At 38.2% G+C, this 19,076-nt stretch overlaps 1 protein-coding gene across 1 annotated transcript; it reads right to left on the minus strand.

Moving 5' to 3' along the window:
- Positions 1-1,607: 1,607 nt before the first annotated feature.
- On the minus strand, positions 1,608-5,388 carry admb (adrenomedullin b). The gene is made up of 4 exons (XM_061036025.1): positions 5,231-5,388; positions 4,742-4,857; positions 3,678-3,812; positions 1,608-3,289 (listed from the first exon to the last, which is right to left on the minus strand). The coding sequence occupies exons 2-4, from the start codon at positions 4,843-4,845 to the stop codon at positions 2,998-3,000; spliced, it is 531 nt and encodes a 176-aa protein (XP_060892008.1). The 5' UTR covers positions 4,846-4,857; positions 5,231-5,388; the 3' UTR covers positions 1,608-2,997.
- Between the last annotated feature and the right edge of the window lie 13,688 nt (positions 5,389-19,076).

Raw genomic sequence — 19,076 nt, forward strand, 5'->3', positions numbered from 1 at the left:
TACTGTATGGTGAAATTGTTTGTGATTTCAGGACAGACTACTGACTACTCTGCACACTATCAGTGAAGGTCAAATTCCAAAGTTATTAATAGCTTTACTTAAACCTCACTTGAGTGTTACTGATTTGAGGAGAAGCATCCTGCTCCTTTCTATCCATTCATCAAAATGTGGACTGCTTTTGCCAAAAGATAGTTCATTATGTTGAAATGCGGCAGTTACAAATAGGAAAGAACATGTCGACCCGAGAAATATGTAATTTCTGTGCAGTGTTTTTTTGAGACCCGGCTGCTTATAATATTTTTTAGTAATGGAATAACCTACACCAAAGCTCAGCTGGCATAAGTATTTGGAACAGTGTCTCCTTCATGCTATCGATGACATCGAGCTTCAGCAAACTACACACTTGCGCTCTGGCGCTTTCCTTTGAACTAGTCTTAAACTTTGCACTTTCACCCGGGAAGTCAAAAAATTGATTTTAAGGAACCAGTCTTGTCAGCATTAATGTGTCATCTCGACAACTTTTTAGATCTCTCAGGAAAACTTGTACATAATGTTTTAATATCTGTAAATTGTTCTATGTCTTTCTTCTCTCTTCTGAAATGTGTGTGTGTGTGTGTGTGTGTGTGTGTGTGTGTGTGTGTGTGTGTGTGTGTGTGTGTGTGTGTGTGTGTGTGTGTGTGTGTGTGTGTGAGACTGACTGGTTGATTTGTATTTTGCTGTTGCCATCATCTGCCCAGGGACAACAGATGGAAATTAGCTAGCTAGCTAAATCTGGTACAAAGCATCTCTTCTCTTCTGAGACTAATGGTTTTTTTTGTACATTGTCCCTGATTCAAATAAACGATTAAAAAAAACAAAACAGATTCTGGTCTGAAGCTTTTAGTACATCATCTAAGGTAACTAGAGGAAATCTCGTCCCTAATATTTGTACTTTTTCCGTTTGGTGTGTTACCTTTTCCGCCTTATCTTTTACAGCTAATAAGGACTTGATAGCATTCACAACTTTGCTGGCCAAGAGGTTGATACTTTTGAAATTGAAATCCTCTGTTCAACCTACTGATGCTAGCTGATAAAGGAGGTGCTTTACTTTCTTAAATTGGAAAAAATTAGGTTGACCCTGTCTGGTACTGGTAATACAATACAAGATTTAGAGTCCTTTTCTGTGATATGTCCGAATCACAGCATGTCATATCACTTCGTACTGAGCATCACATTGGTGTGCCTTATATCTACTTGTTTAATCAACCGTTTTAATGTGACATTTTGGTTATATTGCTTTGAATTTCGCACTTCTGTATATAAAATATATACAAATAAATAATAAACTTAAGTTGAATAAACTTATATCAGCACATATGGGAGATAAAATTTGCCAATAGAGATGGTTGCATGTTAATATCGGCCGGCAAATTCATTGTTTGGGCTCTACATCTGTACATTTTCTTTAGTCTGAAGAAGGGTACCGGTATGTGCCGAGGTGGAGGGTGTATGGTTGTTTGTTTATTTGGTCAAACCTAGTAACTCACAAATGTAACAATGTTAAATAAAAGAATGATTGTTTATTCATGTGAAAATCAATAAAATAGGAAACCAACAAATTGAATTACCCCCATTGGTTCATGTTGTGGACTTAATAAGACACACACACAGCTTCATAGAACTGCATGAAGTGTGTTGCCTACCAGCCTTCCAACTCTAGAAACACAAATGCAATAACAGAATTGTAAATGTTAAGTCAAAATAAAACAGTGTCAGTTTGTTTTCATTGTTGCATTCAGTCATTTATTTCATAAACGAGACCAACATCACAGCCTGCTGAAAACCATTACAATTCTTGCAATGTTCATCACAACAAATTAAGCATATTAACTAATACCATGTCAAGTCATTGCAGCTGAATCATGACTCAATTAAGAGTTCTTACATTCAAATAGAGAAGCAGATACATTCAAAACTAAGTATACAACATTTGTAATAACCACTGTAAGTGCTCTGCATTGATTTTAAAGATGTTTGGCCTGCTTTGTTACATGTAACCAACTGTAAAGCTAGATGGCAGCACAACACTGTTACTGGCACATCGATCCATACACTTCATTATAAAAAAGAAGCCATCCATCTCTTTCTGGAGCATAGAAAGTCCAGAAAAACCCCTGAACAAAATCACTACTATCCAGTTGTTTTATGCTGCCATTTTTGACTTATACCACATCCACAAATGTCTTTGAATATCTCTGATATGTTAAACCAATAAGCCAATGAGCTATTAATAAAAACATGTTAAAACAATAAGTAAAACACATAATGGATAATATAATTATCTACACATTTAAGATACTTCATTGAAGTTCAAATCAAAAAGGTACATGTATTATATGTATTATAGCTGTATAAAAATATAATTATGTTTTAATATAAGGTAGCTTGATATATCATTACATACAAGCTGATTGGTACATATTGGTGACTATGTTCAGCCTCGTACATGTATACATTGCACTTCACAATCACTTTACAAGCAGTTCACCACACTCGGTTAATTTTTAAAAGGCTCCTGCTCGTATCAGCTTGGGATCCAGTAAAGTCAGTTCTTTTTAAAAAAGGATTCTCCATCAATGCAGCCTTGGTTCTTTCTTAGCACATGGGATGTTCAAAGATATCTTCAGGGATTCTCTTCTATTTCTACTTCTATTCCTGCCAAGTTCACTTTTGGAAGCTAAAAAAGGAGACAGACACAATTGACAAGCTGCACATGTCGGACTTAATTCATCCATAAATCACACACTTGTTCAGAGTGAGACAGTAAAAAGCTGCACCTAAACATTATTGATATCTCGCTTTCAATCAGAGTGACCTGTAAAAATCATCTTCTGGCGGCGAAAAAGATGCAGCAGCATATCTAGTTGTAAATCTGTGGAATAAAACCTCTAAGGGGTCTTCATCTGCTGTGTGCAACTAACCCAACCAAGAATTCTCCTTTGCCTTCCCATGCCAGTCTTAGACCTCTTTGAGTTTGCTTTTGAGTCGACGGACTGGCTGCCCAGCCGCTGTTTTCGGTCTTTGACTTCCTGTCTGGAGGGCAGGTCGAACCACATCCAGGAGTGAGCGGCGGCGGCGACGCCGGCCGTAGCCTATGGGAGTTAAGTGTTTCCCAGGAGCACTGACGTCTATGTCCGTGTTTGTATTCTGGTAGAGTTTAAAGATCAGGTCGGGTAATGAACATGTGACAAGTTTGCAGCCTGCTGATTTTGATGATGTTGCCCTTTTGGATCTGATCTGTGGCCCAGAGCTGGAAATAGAAAAAGGAATGTTTAGACTCTTTTCCACCTGACCTAGTACCTTCTAATGTGTTGAGGATTCAAACTTACATTTTTGACAATTAATCAATTCATGAAAATCTTTCAATAGAGGATTGGCACCCACAGTCTAAAATTAACTACATTTTCCTACATGATGGACATTTCTTGTGAACTTATTGTCTAACAAATAATATCAGAAAAGCAGCACCTTCACAAATGCAGGGCCGCTGTAAGCCTAATGACAGAGAGGTTAACCGTGCTACTGCAGTGTCCACGTTCCATCCCAGTGGCTTTGTTGAATGTCTTTTACAGTATATCTAATCAATGTCAGATAACTATTTGGCCAAAAAAGTTGTCAAAATGCAGCTTTTTTGTTACCTTGGTGAAGGTGGAACATTGTTTTCAGTCACATCCTGCCTCAGTCTATCGAGGAGGTCTGAGCACAGCTCATCAGATGTGGCTAAGCCGTCATCCAGGTCTCTCTTCATGCGACTTTGAAGCCAAACTCTAAACCTGCCAAAAGAAAAGTAGAGGTTGTTAAAACAGAAACAAACTACGATCACAAAAGTTACTAACATTCAGCACAGCATTACACCAATAACACCATATGAGATTATTTCTTTTCATGCTTAGAAGTTTTTGAAATTATATTGAATCTGTTATCAATGTTGTAAGCAAGATCCGAAATTTACACCTGCCAAGCGCCCAATGCGGGTAGATTTTGAGTTTGCCGAGTACATTACAGAGGACTTTTTGCCACTTGGATGTTGAGTTAGAGTTCATTTTATTTTATTTTATTTTATTTTTTTAAAGATCTATTTTGGGCTTTTTGTCTTTATTCAAGAGGACAATGGATAAAGTAGGAAACCAGAGAGAGAGAGAGTGGGGAATGACATGCGGGAAAGAAGCCACAGGCTGGACTTGATCCCAACCGCTGGCTCGGGGGACTATAGCCTCTGTACATTGGGCGCGACCTAATTGCAAGACTGTCTGCACCCCAAAAATGTTATTCTTTACATGAAAACAAATACAGTTGCATATTAGTCAATTACTTGTCAAAGATTTTTCTATAATTACACATGTATATGTTAATGCCTCACAGGTAATTGCATTGCAGAAAAGGCAAAGAAACAGAAACATTTAAGGTACTATCCCTTATTTATCCAATCAAGAAATCATGTTAATAGCTATGTTAATCATAGCTTTACGGAATTACAAGGACCCTTATGAGATGTATTGTCTGTGTGAGCTCTGCCAGAACTTAATTATCTGACTTTTAAAGCTTTCCAAAGTCTATAAGTATCTACCTTAAAGATAGTTAGATTCTACAACATTACTGGAATATTAACGAGCAAACACCTGATATGGAGGAAGCAATATTGAGGCTTTTTCTTTAGAGTGAACACAATGTTCTCTCAGTGCTTCTTGATCAGGCTGCTCACCTTTTTTTCAAGCTGGTGTTGAGCTCCCCCGTTGCACCTTTCACCAGTGGCAGGACAGTGGTGAAAACACAGCAGCAGATGACAGTGTGCAGGGCTAATTTCATTTTGACTGTAAGCTGTCAGTGGTAAACAAGAAGGAAATCACATTTAGAGGTTAAGCTCTGCTCAGCTACCACAACTGGTGATTGATTTTTGAGCATTTAATAGTCTTAACAGCTAAACAGAAAAAGGAGTATTACATCCATTTGCTGGTTTGACAATTTTTAAAGTGTATAAATCCATTCACAAGTTAAGTTAGTATTGATAGTATATGTCCAGTTATTAATGCACCCCAAATCCAGTGAAATAATGTAAACCTTTGTTAGACCAAAACTCCTTAAAACTCCCATCCCAAAAATGATTTTTATCTTCTAAAATATCAGATCAATGTATTTCAATCTTAAAAAATAACCTTGAATCTTTAATTAAAATTGAGTAAAAGTTACTTACCCCAGGTTCTAGCTTGTGATGGGATGTTAAGAATTTAGGATGCACATCCAAGTTTGTTGGGTACTATTGAGCAGAGTCTGATGTTGTTGTTTTTCCAAGGCTGTAAAGAGTTTACCATGAGTTGAAGTCTGAAGTTTACACTGCTACCATGAGAGGCTTTTATAGAGGGAGGGAGGGAGCTGTACCTGAATGCCAGACCCAGTGGGAGGGACTGTGGGACAGTTCACGTCAACCTCATCCACCCCACATGTAGAAAGTCAAACCAAAAACATGCAGATAGAGATTATAATCGAGTCAGCAATCCCCAAAATGGCGTGACCAGTGCTTATTAGATAGTGTAAACCTCAACTTTGATTTAATGCGGCCACTTTACTTGTTGGTTGCAGGAACATTTTGAGGACATTTCAGATACACTTATTTCTTTACTCTCTCTCAGGTTTACGTCTTGATATGTTATTCGTAGACCTCATGTATATTTTTTTCCCATTTCTTTAATTTTTATCTTAAAACTGGTTGTATTTGGAGTTCACAACACTGTATATGTGGGCCATGTATGTTTTGAAGTAGCTCAGTTGGGAGTAAATGTTTCAAGTCACTGAATTAATCCTGAAGGAGATGTCTTTTTGAAATGGCTTTTTTTTTCAGTCTTAGTTAGCCATTTGTTGCGTTGTTAGTCTAATTGTATTTGGATTAGCAATGTGTTGTTATGGTTACAGCATGCGATGTCAATTAAAGAAACAAACATGTGCTTTTCACTGAACTTGTGCACCTCTAGATGACCATTTCAATCATTCTGAGTGCTACATATCACGCACCTGTACTCCCTTCCACTCTAAACCAGAAAAGTGTGTTCTGCCTGTTTAGGGAGTAACACGCATTGAGAGCTTACTTGTTTCCTGACTTGTACAGTTGACAGAGAAAATGAATTTAGAGGGATCAAAACTTGAAGCATCCCTTTCTTAAAATGAACATTTAATTGCATTTAAAGTTTGCATATTACCATGAACAATTGGATACACACTGTGTCAAAACAATTTCCGTACATTTGCTGATTTAAAAACACATTCTCTCCATTTTTATCTCTAAAGCTTGATTAATACTCCATCAGATCTATGTTGCAGCATACGCCGTAGGTTCTTGTAGCCCTGTACCCTGTACATTCATCTCCTCTGATGTCTCCTTTCTTTTCACCTTTGCAATAACTGCAGTATGATCCACTGCTTCTCAATTTTTATCATCTCCAACTCCAATATAGAACACTTGGTTTCAGTCGCCATGGTTTCCTGTACATAAATTAAAGCAGAGATGTTGCGTAACCAAAACTAGTGATAGTATTAGCATATAAATCACACCGCCAACTAACGCAGAGTATTGCAGGGCTCCGCAGACTCACCAACGCTGAGTATGTAGCGCTTATAATGGCGTAGGCCAGTACGACGTAGATTCGATGCAGAAGTATAAAGCAGGCTTAAGTGTCAAGGTTTATAATTCTCTGCCCATTGGCCTCTTTACTGAGTTTAATGTGGTCATGACTTGGCTCATTGATCAGTATGATGTAAGTTTGACAGTTTCCACACACAAAAAATGTACTGTGACTTATTTAGCCTAATAAAATAGCCATTGTTCAATCAAGCTAACCTTGAAACTGAGCACCATGTTTGCATTGCAGCGAGCACCAATGCTACCTGAACAGTATGCCAAAAACATCAATAAAAAGAGCTCATGAATAGTGTCTTCTTAAAAATGTAGATGAGTGAATTACAAGATGAAAAACAGTCTTAGGGACCACAATTATCTGCTGAGAAAGTATATTAGCGAGGGAGCTCTGATACAAATTTTTTTACGAATATGAGAAAACTTTGCAGTCAGTTTTTTTAAGTAGATATTCTTATTTGAAATGATCCAACATTAGAAAAAGTTGTCAATACCAATTCATTGACTGCTGTAATATTTTTGTTCTAGAGACATCTTTTACCTTCTAGCTTTATCTGTCATTGTTTTAAACGTGATGTCCGTTTGTAGTCTAATAATACTAAAAATGCTCATTATCTTTTATTTATTTGAGCTTTCATACAACCAGAGATCAAAGATATACACTTACCTGCATTCAGTTTCTAAGTTTGATTTCACAATATGGGTCCACGTTGAAATAATTATGCAGCATTTTCAAACAATGAGTTACCTTTCAGTCTTTATGACTTTGAAATGATTAATTAGTTAATAGGTTTGTATACAAACCAGTCACATTTCACATTTTTTCCTTCAGTCCGGACCAAGTGAACCAAACAAAAACCTGACAGCGACGTACAACTGACAAATTACGCTCTTAATGTTATGAATTCACCCAGTTCCTGATGACCTGAACTGACAGTTGACAGATTACAGGTAATGGAAGACCGTCCCAGTTTGTTCTCTTTTGACTACAACTTGTGTTGACCTGCATACAACTGATGCAATCCAAGCCAAAATGACAACCACTACCACCCCCACAAATCATCATCCTCATCTTCTCCTGAGGCTGTGTTTCAAGAGGAAGTTGTGCCAATGTTAGGTCTGTTTCATTATGACTTTATTAAAGCCACTGGCACTCAAAGGTTTGATGGGTCTATAGAAGCACATGAGTCACACATTTGGATACCTTGAATAGATACACACAGTGGCGTCATGGCAACAACACAGCCCTTGTCACGAGCCAAAAAGGTGATTCAGTGATATGTTTTGACACGATTCTTTCACGTTCTTATACAAGTTGACCTCTATCTTCTTTGCATGCTGTATGTGCTCCATGGGTAAAACAATGTCATGGGTCTCTAAGTAGTAATCAAAATCTATTTTGGCTTCAAATGTGATAGTTAATGGCTTTTTATCCAAACCAGCAGGACAACTAATGTTCCCCTTTGAAATGCTGTGACAAGAATGGCTTTTGAAAAAATATATATATTCTTGAATATATATTCAAGAAATAAAGACAATATGGTTTTTGGTGCGGTGACAGATGAGGCTGTGATTGATTTCCACAGGCTGGGGTCAGTAGAGCACAAAGTGAGCTCAACTTTGGCAGCCAACCACTGTGATATTATTAGATAGTCAGGGTCTATTTTTAGTAGCCCATTTCATTCTGTGTTTTTACAACTACAGAGATCGAAAGACAAGAATCACAGGGATTTTATTAACTCCCCTCCTCTGGTATGCAACACCGTGTTGCTCATCATTGGTCTGAAAGAAAATACTCCCTGGAATTGCGGTGAGCGATATGCACTTGTCTAAAATGTGAGGCCCAAACATTCTTCTAACTTTCTTTCCAAACAACGGAAAATCCCAGTATGTGTTCTTTTTTGTGGAAAAATACAGGATCAGTTATTTACCACTTACAGGTGGAAAATATCAATTTGCCCAAGGGAAAGGCAATGTTCCAAGTATTCTTGACTGATGCTCTTACAGAGAAATAACAGAACGATCTGAACAAACTGTAGCTTTCTATGTTTACTAGACTCTAGACTAGACAATCAGAACACTAAGTTCTTTTGCATTGCTCTTATTTGTTTTTGCTTGTATGTCAAATCATGTAAGCTCTTGTTTCGAAAGGTGCTTCATAAATTAAGTGTTCAAGCTGAACCATGCTTAATGTGGTTAGGCATTGCTCGTATCGACATACCAGTTTAACCTGACAAAGCCTACGGTACATACAACTTCATCAAAATACTGACAAACCGTGTGCTCCTATGAAATGCTATCCGTCCACTTTGCTTGTCTACATCAGGGTAGTAGAGTGGAGAGAGCAGGCTGATAACCTGGGCTACAGCCAGTCTATGGATACAGCCTCAGTTAATGGCAGGTGGCTGATTTGCAGTTTAAGCATTACATGTGACCGACATTGAAGGCCAAAATATGAATACTTTGTTTAACCGACTAGTAAGTCTGGTTTCAACTAGGATAAAATTTAATTGCAACCCATCCGTCACATTTCTCAAGTTCCACAAATATTTTCCACATTTCATTTAAAAATATCTCTTTTCTGTTGAGCGAGAGCCTGGCTTATGACTATTTCTTTCAAATTTATAACATGTGGGACCTCTGATTCCTGGGATGCCTGTCATGTGAATTCCAGCACGTAAACACAGGAACGAATGTCTCAACAGTCTATCTGAGGCAGAGCCTTTAGTCAGCAAATAAAGTAAATCTTGTGTCAAGTGACATGACCAATGTGTGGAGAGCGCTGTTGTCTGCCAGTAATTCATCATTCTATCAGTGACCAGCAGATTCCTTGTGTTTTGTATGTTATAATGTAGATAATAGTAGAATTATCGACATTTTCTTGCGTCTAGTTATCTTATTATTCAGTAATTCCTCTACATCGGTAGTCTTGAGGCAAGGATAGCACACTGCATCTATTTGCTGTCCACAGTAGTCTTGAATGCAAGTAAGTACTGATTGAAAACACAAAATGAAACTGCAAAAAATCTGCAAAAAAAAAAGAAATTCTAGTTTGACTTGGTTTTGCATTTAAGATAGATTTAAGATGCTATGTAAGTGTTTCTAAGACTTTATTTCTATAGGACAGTGGAAAGAAATCAGGGAGAGAATGGAAATGATGGGATGCAGGAAGGAGCCACAAGTATTTTGGCTTTTATTGAAATTTCGTTTGTAACCGAGTATTTCAAAACTTTGATATTACTACTTTTTCTTTAACAAATTGTTTGAGAACTTATTTCCCACTGCCGAAAACTTTTCAGTATGTAGGTTAATTTAACTGTTGCTAAATTAAACTGCCAGTAGATCTGAAGAAATACTCTTGGCTCTCTACCTCCTACCTTATCTAAGTAAGTCAATGTATAAGTTACTCAGTTTTATTATTGACTATAAGCTAATGTAGCTCAGTGTTTAGTGACATTCAGTATCTTTCCTGCTGTCTCCTGCTTGATGTGTCAGGTGTTTATTGCTCCCCTGCCTCCCACAGTGACAGTGGTACACGTTGTCAATTTTTTTTCCACAATGGAGGCGAGGCTTCCACCCGCACTTCTGAACTAAACTATTAGCTTTAGTGTAACGCACTTTTTGGTAACGTTGCAAAAGTTTGCTTAAAACTAGCTGTAAAAAAAGAAGCAAAACACAACAAGTGGCAGGGTAACTTCCAGAATTTCCCCTGCTTTTCCTGAGAAAAGTCTATAAATTAAAATGTATCTTCCACCACTCAAAAGACTAGAGACTCCGACTAACCTTTAGCTCTTTAGAGTAACACCCTAGGTTAGTTCTGAAGCTCGATCAGGCTTCAGCTGCTTGTGCAGACCATCCATCACAGTTGAGAAGAACGGTGTAGACACCTTTTCTTTTAGTGGGATCATCTTCCACTATTATGATAAAGGAGTCTTTGTGAAAGCTGTAAATGTTCAGTGTTTCACATTAAAATCATTCCAGGCTCACATGATTTGCCAGTAGCCCTGTCTTCGCCCTGTTTTCCATTGTTAAACAGTTAAAAATGTGAGTAGCGTGTCAGAATATCAGTTTGGATGAGGGCGAGATTTTGTTCCAAAACAAACCCGAAAGTGACTTTTTGTGGCCAGAAATCTCAACACTTTGTTAAACTGCAGATGTTGGATAATCTGATGTTCTGACCATTTGTCACCATATGTCCCACTTAAAAGCGCTGTCAATGGGTTCTATGTGTTGCAATGGCGCTGCTCCAGCGTGTTTAATGAATTATGCGGATATCAACACACATGACAAGTGGTTATGATTTCAATGGTTTATACTGTACCCGCAGTCTCATGCCTTTTGACTTAATCATACACCAGATGTTCAGATAGCTAAAGAAATTTCACAAAGCTGAAAAATATTTATCTGAAAAAGTCAGGGGATGTTACCATTGCTGCTACATTTCAGTGGCTTTTGAGCATAAGATGTTCTGTTTTCCTAATGGAGCTATTATTGTGGCAAAACTATTTGAATATGCGTAAAAAGATCCACAAATGCACAAACAGATCCACAAATGTGTAAAAAAAGATCCACAAATGCGTGTACTAATCTGCAAATACGTAGACCAATTTTGAAATATTTACTTATTTATTAATGGCAGTGAACTTTTTCAGCTGTAAATCCTGAAAATACACACAAATGATCGCTTACATGTGACTTTTGCAACACTACTGACATGCAAGATCCACGAATGCGTACATCTGCAAATGTGTGTCTGACGATCTGCAACACATTAGTGAGGTTTGTTGCCCTGAGCCCAGGCTCACAGGCTAGGCTGCCTACTTGTTTGCATAATATTTGTCTAGTTGAACCAAACAAAAAGTACAGCTGGGTACAATGGATCAATCATAAGTTTTGCAAGTATCAGGTCAAAAATCAAAGTACTGAAAAAAACGTTCCTGACTTCACCTGATGATGGCACTGGATAACGAGACAGATGATGAGTTATTAAGTTATGACAGTATATCCTTTGGGGAGTAACTACATTTTTAACCTCATGGTGGTGCTAGATAAAATAAGTGTTGGGCAAGCAGCAACCTCCGGTGTTGAAAAAAAGAAGCCAATGAGAAAAATCCTGCAGTTCATCAAGTGTCCTCTTGAGACTGGCTCAGCTCCGGCTTTCAGCCTTTAGTGAGGTTGACTGAAAATTATGGTCAGCGTGGCCACAGCCATCAACTGGACTCCAAAGACCCCTGCAGTAACAGACCGGTGACATCACTCAGGCTTCGTCATTAATATTTACAGTCAATTTTGATTAACATGACGGAATAACAGGGCATTCAGTGTTAGCATTTCTTAAACCATGACAAGTAATTTATACTTTTTTAAGATTTCTTTATTTCTTAGTATCATTTACGCGGTCATCAGTAATTCTCAATACAAAAACCATAATACAACATAAGGCAAAAACATAACCTTAATACAACAACACTTATTCCCCAGAGATATCACTTAACTAGGCATGGCTTTAACAACCCTGTGATACAGAAAGCCATGTTTTCAAATCATATTGCCAGTGGAGTAATATTTCAGCATTTCAAATTGACTTTTTGACCTACTGCTGACACATACTTGTGTTTCGCAGCTTACATTCTTGGTAATATTGGTTTCTGATTTGTCTTTCATATTGCGTTCTAAGTGGAAATACGTCATGGGTCGATTTGGAGAGTCCTGAAGTCCCAGTGGGTGGAGGTGCAGATGGAGAATAGATTCTTAAAGCCAGAAATCTAAGCACCTGGCTGAGATGTGCTTCATATTGATCAGCAGCACGGTCAACCACGCAAATAAATATTGTGGCCAAAAAAGTTATTACTTTTCTCTCCTTATGAATATTAATAATAGGTTCTCAGTGTGGCTGCAATGCTTTAACTTGGTTACAAAACTCCTCTGGAGTCACGCTCACCAACAATGACATGCAAAATATGTTTATGTAACCAACTGGCTTGAAGGGTCTAATTATGTGATAATCATCTGACAATTATTCAGGAAAGGTCAAGTTTGGTGTTTTCCAGCTTCAACCCATTCCAAACTCATGTTGTAAACAGAATCACATCTATTAGCTGCTCAGTATAACCAGTGCTCTCATATTGACCCCTGGGCAGATTCAAATCTCTAGGTTTCTTATCGTCTTTCATAGCAGTAAATAATTCAGATTCTCCACTTATCATTTATCTGATGCTGTGGGTATTTTACCTGGCAAAAGGTCTGCCACAAAACTGCTTTTCTATCCTATCCTAATATGGATTTTCATATTGATCTATTGGACATCTGTTTCCTCCCCAGTAGTGATCCAGATACCTGATTTAAAGGGGACATATTATGAGAAATCCACTTCTACAGTGTTTTTGAACATATATTTGGGTAACCTGAGTGTCTACCAACCCACAAAATGTGAAATAAATCCATCCAGTCCTTTGTTTGTGGTCTGCATAAGTCTTACAACACAGAGAAAAATGCTCCTTTTCAAATGTGCTCTCCTTGTGACATCACAGTGGGATTCTGGTAAAAAAAAAAAAAAAATCCCCTCCCCTCCCCTGGTATCTCCACCCATGGACTCCACCCCCAGCATAGAGCAAAACTTTTGTTCATTTTTGTTCATTTTTGTTCTCGATACAGAGGAGTGATGTCTGCCAGGAAAACTCAGGGGGGACTCATTGCATTTAAAGAGACACACACACCAAAATGAGAGAGCTGGTTTATACAGGGTCACAAACCTCCTCTGGTGCTTGATTCATGTTATATTTTGACCAAAGCACAGCACCGATGTTTCATTTATACCACAAGTGACTGTTTGAAAAGGTGGAAAAGGGGTATAATATGTCCTCTTTAACAAATATGTTGGTAATATTCATTCCATTGATAAAAGCAGTTGAACGTCACTTCCTCCGTTTGGGTGAAAACAAGCCCTGATAATGTATCGAGGGTAGATTAGAAAACACTGGTAGCTGTGCAATTAAATGCGATTGCGTAGCTTTTTGTACTTCAAACTATTTTTAAAAACACAATTTAGTATCAGGTTTTGATTCCCAAAGGACACAGGAGGGTAAAAGAAGAGCTCTGTGTGTTTGGACTGAAACTAGAGAGGATTAAAGTGGTAAATTGTGGGACTGCTGTCATGTTCTTGCTGGCTTTAAGGCAGCGATCGCTCCGTGACAGAAGAGAAGTCTGTTAACAGATTCTTCACACATTCGTTCACTAACCTATTAACAACGTTTCAACTGTCACGTCACATAAACATGTTGGTGAAAATGTCTCTAAACGAAGGAACACTACACCAAATCCTCTTACTGAAAAATAAATGTCAAAATAAAAAGTTCGCTACCTCGATATAACACCTCGTCTCGCCCCACTCATCATTATTTACACTCACGTATGAATACAAAAGGTTTTAATATCATCCAGGTGACTTGTGTTATTCTTTTCTAAATCAGCTGATAACTCAGAGTTTATGGGTTAAATGTCTGTAACCACTCCATTAAAGCTACGAACACTGTTAGAAACTATTACAAATAAATATTATTTAAAAATAAAGATCCCTCTTGGGTAACACGGTTAATAATTACTCATCAGGTGTTTAAAGTCAGTTTCCTCTGATGACTCGTTTGAGCAGTTTGATGGAGAGAGATTGAACAGACACTTCTATACCGTTGATGATGCCGATCTCAGTTCAGAAATGTCATATTTTAAATGTTTACTCTCACTGGTCATCAGATTTAGGCTCATACTTGTCGTTTTAAAGTATGGTTTTGATTTTTTAAGACTTTAAATCGGTAATGGCCCCAACTTGTCCATTAACCGCCATTCATTCAGATGGAATGATTTCACCAAGAAAGGGGCGGGCCGGCATCGTTTGGGCAAAGTACCCGGATGGGTCGCTCTCATGAATAGAAAGTGAATGTCTTTTTTAGTTGCACCACTCATAGTGGAAATACAACCTAAAAAAATACATTTTAGTTTGAAACTACTTAATTATTTTTCTTTAAACAAAATGTGTTATTGACCTATGATGAGAACCTAGAAGCAGCACTTTGGTTTTTTCAGGCCCTCTGAACATGCTAGATAGATAGACACATTTTTCACTCAGACTTTACAGGGAGTCTTCACCTGCAAGGCCCTCTAGTAGTTTTTCTGCAGAAATTCAAAGTGATATAATTAGGAGAATTCACCTCGAGTCAGTGAGTGAGGGTTGGTGACGTTTATATCCTGTGACCGCTAAGATCTCTGTGCAGGTAATTAAACTGCTGCATTACGTTTCCTGGTTGCCAGTGTGTTCTTCTGAAAGTGTTAGTCTCACCGTTGGGAGGTGAATTTTTTAACAGCCTCTTCAGGAGCAGTCCTCCTGAGATTATCTAGATATTTTCAGGAAAACAGCTGGACGAACACCTATTTTAATGTGAAGCTGCTTTATCTACTTATCAGGCCATAACTCATTGAAGGTGACAGCAAAGACCTGAACATGGTGGCAGCACACTTGTTTTTTGGCAATACTGTTTTTGTGCTCTGAAGAAGAATTGTTGTTTTGTTTAGGGTTTGTATAATAACATTATTGAAATGGAGGCATTTGTTGTACATATACCTCAATCCAGAAAAAGGTGTTGTTTAGTCGAACTCTTTTCAGATATTTGAAATCTTGTCATAGCTAGATTTGTGGCCACTTTTAATTCTAATTTTTCTTGCTGTTTGTGACCATAAATCTGTCCTAAAATCATCACCCTTTGCCGTTAAAAAGCAACTCATACAGAGTATAAATGCGAGGATCTATTGGTCCCTGTTTACAATTGTTTATCAGCTTTATTTTTGCACTAAGGCAACAAGCAGAGCAAACGTAGCTCACATATTCAAGATGTTTTGGAGCTTTATTCATTGTTCTTCTCCAATTCAAACAGATGGATGTCCCTCAAGTGGCCCGTAAATGTGTTTCGAAAATAGCATGTTTACTGTAGTAATCCCTATGAAGTTACCAATGTAATTAGAACTGATGTTTCCTGCTCCATCGCATTCTGCTGCCATGAGTCATCTGCTGACACGAAGTGCATCGCATGCTGACAATGCTGCGGTGATTGTGGATCAAAAAACGGAATCTGGCGGGTCTCCCTGGCTATCACTCACCTCGGTCTCCCCACTGAGTGATGCAGAGCCTTTGAAATGTGACCCCTGGTCTCTTGTATAACACTTCATCAGAATCAGGGAGTTAAAGTTGAGTTTGCAGCCAGCGGATTAGTGTCACATTGTCCTCATTATAACTTTATTGTTTAAGACATGTTTCATCACTTTCAAATTAAGCAAGGGAGATGGATTGGGTAACCTACGGAATTTATTTTACTTTTTTACAACACGCTCTGTAAAACGGTAACCCACTGCTCATTTATGTGCCTTTTTTTTTTTTTTTTTTTTCATCAGTTATGTTCCTTGACGCTTTAAATTGACATGACGGGAAAGGGCTGGAATGTTTCTAAATTTAGGATATCCATGGAAATGTCCCGTCTTTGTTGTCTGAGGATTAGATAATTACACTTGTTTTGCCAATGATGCGTTACAAATGGAACAACATGATCATGACAGATAAGCTTATTCATGTTTTCATTTAACATTATTAGATAGTTCATAATCAGTCTCAATCAATAGAGTTTGAAGTACAGTCATTTATAACAGAAATTATTAAGGTTATAAATGAATCTGCTAATTCTTTTCTTTGTGAAAAATGCTCATCACAGACTCCTCGATGCCATCACATCTCTTTCTTTTGTTTGACCAGCAGCCCAAACCTCCGACATATTGAATCTTTAAAAATGTTGGACCAACAAGAACCTTGATCTGGTCTCTTTTATGCATTTTGCTTTACTAGTGATAGATTGATTGTTACTGTAGATGAAGATTTATTTAATGTCAACTGAATAATTGATTCATTAACTTATTGTTCAGAGTGTACGGCACACAGGCATTAAGGGACGAGGCGTTTAGCTTGGGTACTCATTTGGAATTGTTCACTGATTTAACCTGGATGTTTTTATTTTTATTTATTGATTCATCCATGCAGTTGACCTGAATAAATTAAATATATTTCTCTCAAATTTAAAAAGGGAAGGACTATTGTTTTTTGTAGACTGTTTTTTTTTTCCCCCCATTTCAAATCGGCTCATTCAGTTTTTTTGTGATTAATTGAAATAATTTTGTCTGCTTTCCTTTTTGCAAGATGATATGTATCACAGAGCCCTTTAAATGTAGACTTTTGCAATGCTTGAAGTGTTGTGTGTATGAAAGTATAAAGATAAACACAAGATTTTGGAGAGTGCAAAACGAAATTCGAGTGGCACAGAGAGTGCATGTCTCCTTTGAGAACAAACACCTGGTCAGTTTGGCCCTGAAGTGAAGGGTCGTTGAATCAGACAGTCCTCTTACTTTCAATGTAAAAGTAGCTTTCTATAAACACACACACCAAAACAAAGACCAGTATTTTGAAGTCTGCTGTCTTTCACATACAACAGTGCTTTTAGAAACTTATGAGTAGGACATGTTCTAGTCGCTGAAACTTGCAAGTAGAATGATTTGTATTCAGATCTTTTTTTTTGTAGGAGTGGTGAAAATCAAACACGGATATTAATGCTAATACATAGTACGTAACACACACCAACCATAACTTACATGCACATTAGAACTTACATACTGTACATAAATACCAGGCCCTAAAAAGCCTCGTCACCGATCGCTCCTTACACAGGTGCAACATATTTCAAATCAATTTTTTCATTAGCAGACAACAGGTTTCAATAAGACATGACCCTGATATGATGATAATGATTGGAAAGTGACCTCTTGTAACTTAAGTGCTCAGAAGCTGCTAAACAGCTGGAGTAAATTGAGCAACAGACTCAGAAACAAGCATGCACATAATCAGAGCTGCACGCTCAAATCTGATCCCGCTCCATGCACGCACCGAGGTTGAGTGGCTCTTAGAATTTAACCTGTTGATCTTTTAACTTTTTTTTTACCTTTGTCATCATTATACTTGCATAGTTGCATCGTCGTTTGTCGGGGCAAGCGAGGGAGGAAGTGGAGTAGTGAAGCTCCAGGCTGGTGTCCCTCCTACAGGAGGAACATGACAGTTAACATCAGGGGCCAATCTTTCCTTTGAGCGTGTGTTTCGCTTTAGACAGGTAAACAAAACGGCCAGTGTTGCTATGTGGTAATAAAAGTCAGCTTTGTTTTTCATGTTAATGACACACTTATCCTGGAGGAAGGGAAAGGGTATGTATTTAGGGAAGGGTTGATGATACAGGAGCGTGCAGGTAATGCTAGCCTCGGCACCGCCTCATCCATCTCTTGGCCTTTCACCTGGTTAAGTAGAGCTCTGCTGACACGCTTCCTTTATCCCTACTGCGCTCTGGTATTTTTAGCGTGATATCATATTCTCTGTGCAATTAAGAAGGATGCGGGTAAACAATGCTCTGGTTGGAGGCCAGCTCCAAACTTGGCGCAGTCGTGATCAGAGAAAGTTTTAACTGAAAGTGGAATAGCTACATGAGCTGGCGGGAGTGCAATACAGTCCATGGGGGTTGCAGTTTTTTTTTTTCACAGAAAAACTTGTGTTTTGTATTTGCTCCTTGCCACACATTCTTCTGTGTTCATGGGGGAGGGAAAGGATGAGACATAGGCTTTTGAAGTCTTTCTGCTTAGTCACGTAAATCATTCATCACATCACAGATATAGAAGCACCGCAAAGACGAACCTGCAGTTCAGTTCATATCAGGCTGTTCCTCTGTGTGGGTGTGAACGAGTGTGTAGTAGTGTGTCTTGCTGCATTAATGTGTTCAAGCGTTTGAATGTGTGCCTGCATCATACTTATACATACAGAAACAGGTGTGGACAGTAATGTAGCATGCATGCAAGTGTGTGTAATTGAATGTGCATGAATATGCATTATATAGTAAGTAAGTGTGTGTCTGCATAAACATCTACATGTGTCCATGTTAACCTCACACTATGAGGGTCAAAAATACAAATGGGAGGTCAGAGTGGCACACAGCTCATCTTAAGCTTGGCGCTTTTCATTGTCAAAAGATATTTATATCTGGAATGAACAATTGAGAAAGATGGGTTTGATTTCCCCGCTGTGGCCTCTGGCTCGGCCTTCCTGTGGGTGCAGAGTCAACCTCAGTCAGATGCGCTGATTGGACCCAGATCCTGTGTCCCAAATTCCGTCTCTTTGCACCCTTGAACCTCACGAAACTAAAAACTTCACTCATTGGTGTTTGTCTCAAATTACACAAATCAAATTCTGATGGCGTGTTGTGAAATGTCAAGAGGGTGATATGCATGAGGAGAACTGGGATGACATGCAGGTGAAATCAGGTTGAAGCTGATATTTCACCACCTT

Source organism: Labrus mixtus, chromosome 4 (assembly GCF_963584025.1).
Source record: "Labrus mixtus chromosome 4, fLabMix1.1, whole genome shotgun sequence".
Lineage (NCBI taxonomy): Eukaryota > Metazoa > Chordata > Actinopteri > Labriformes > Labridae > Labrus > Labrus mixtus.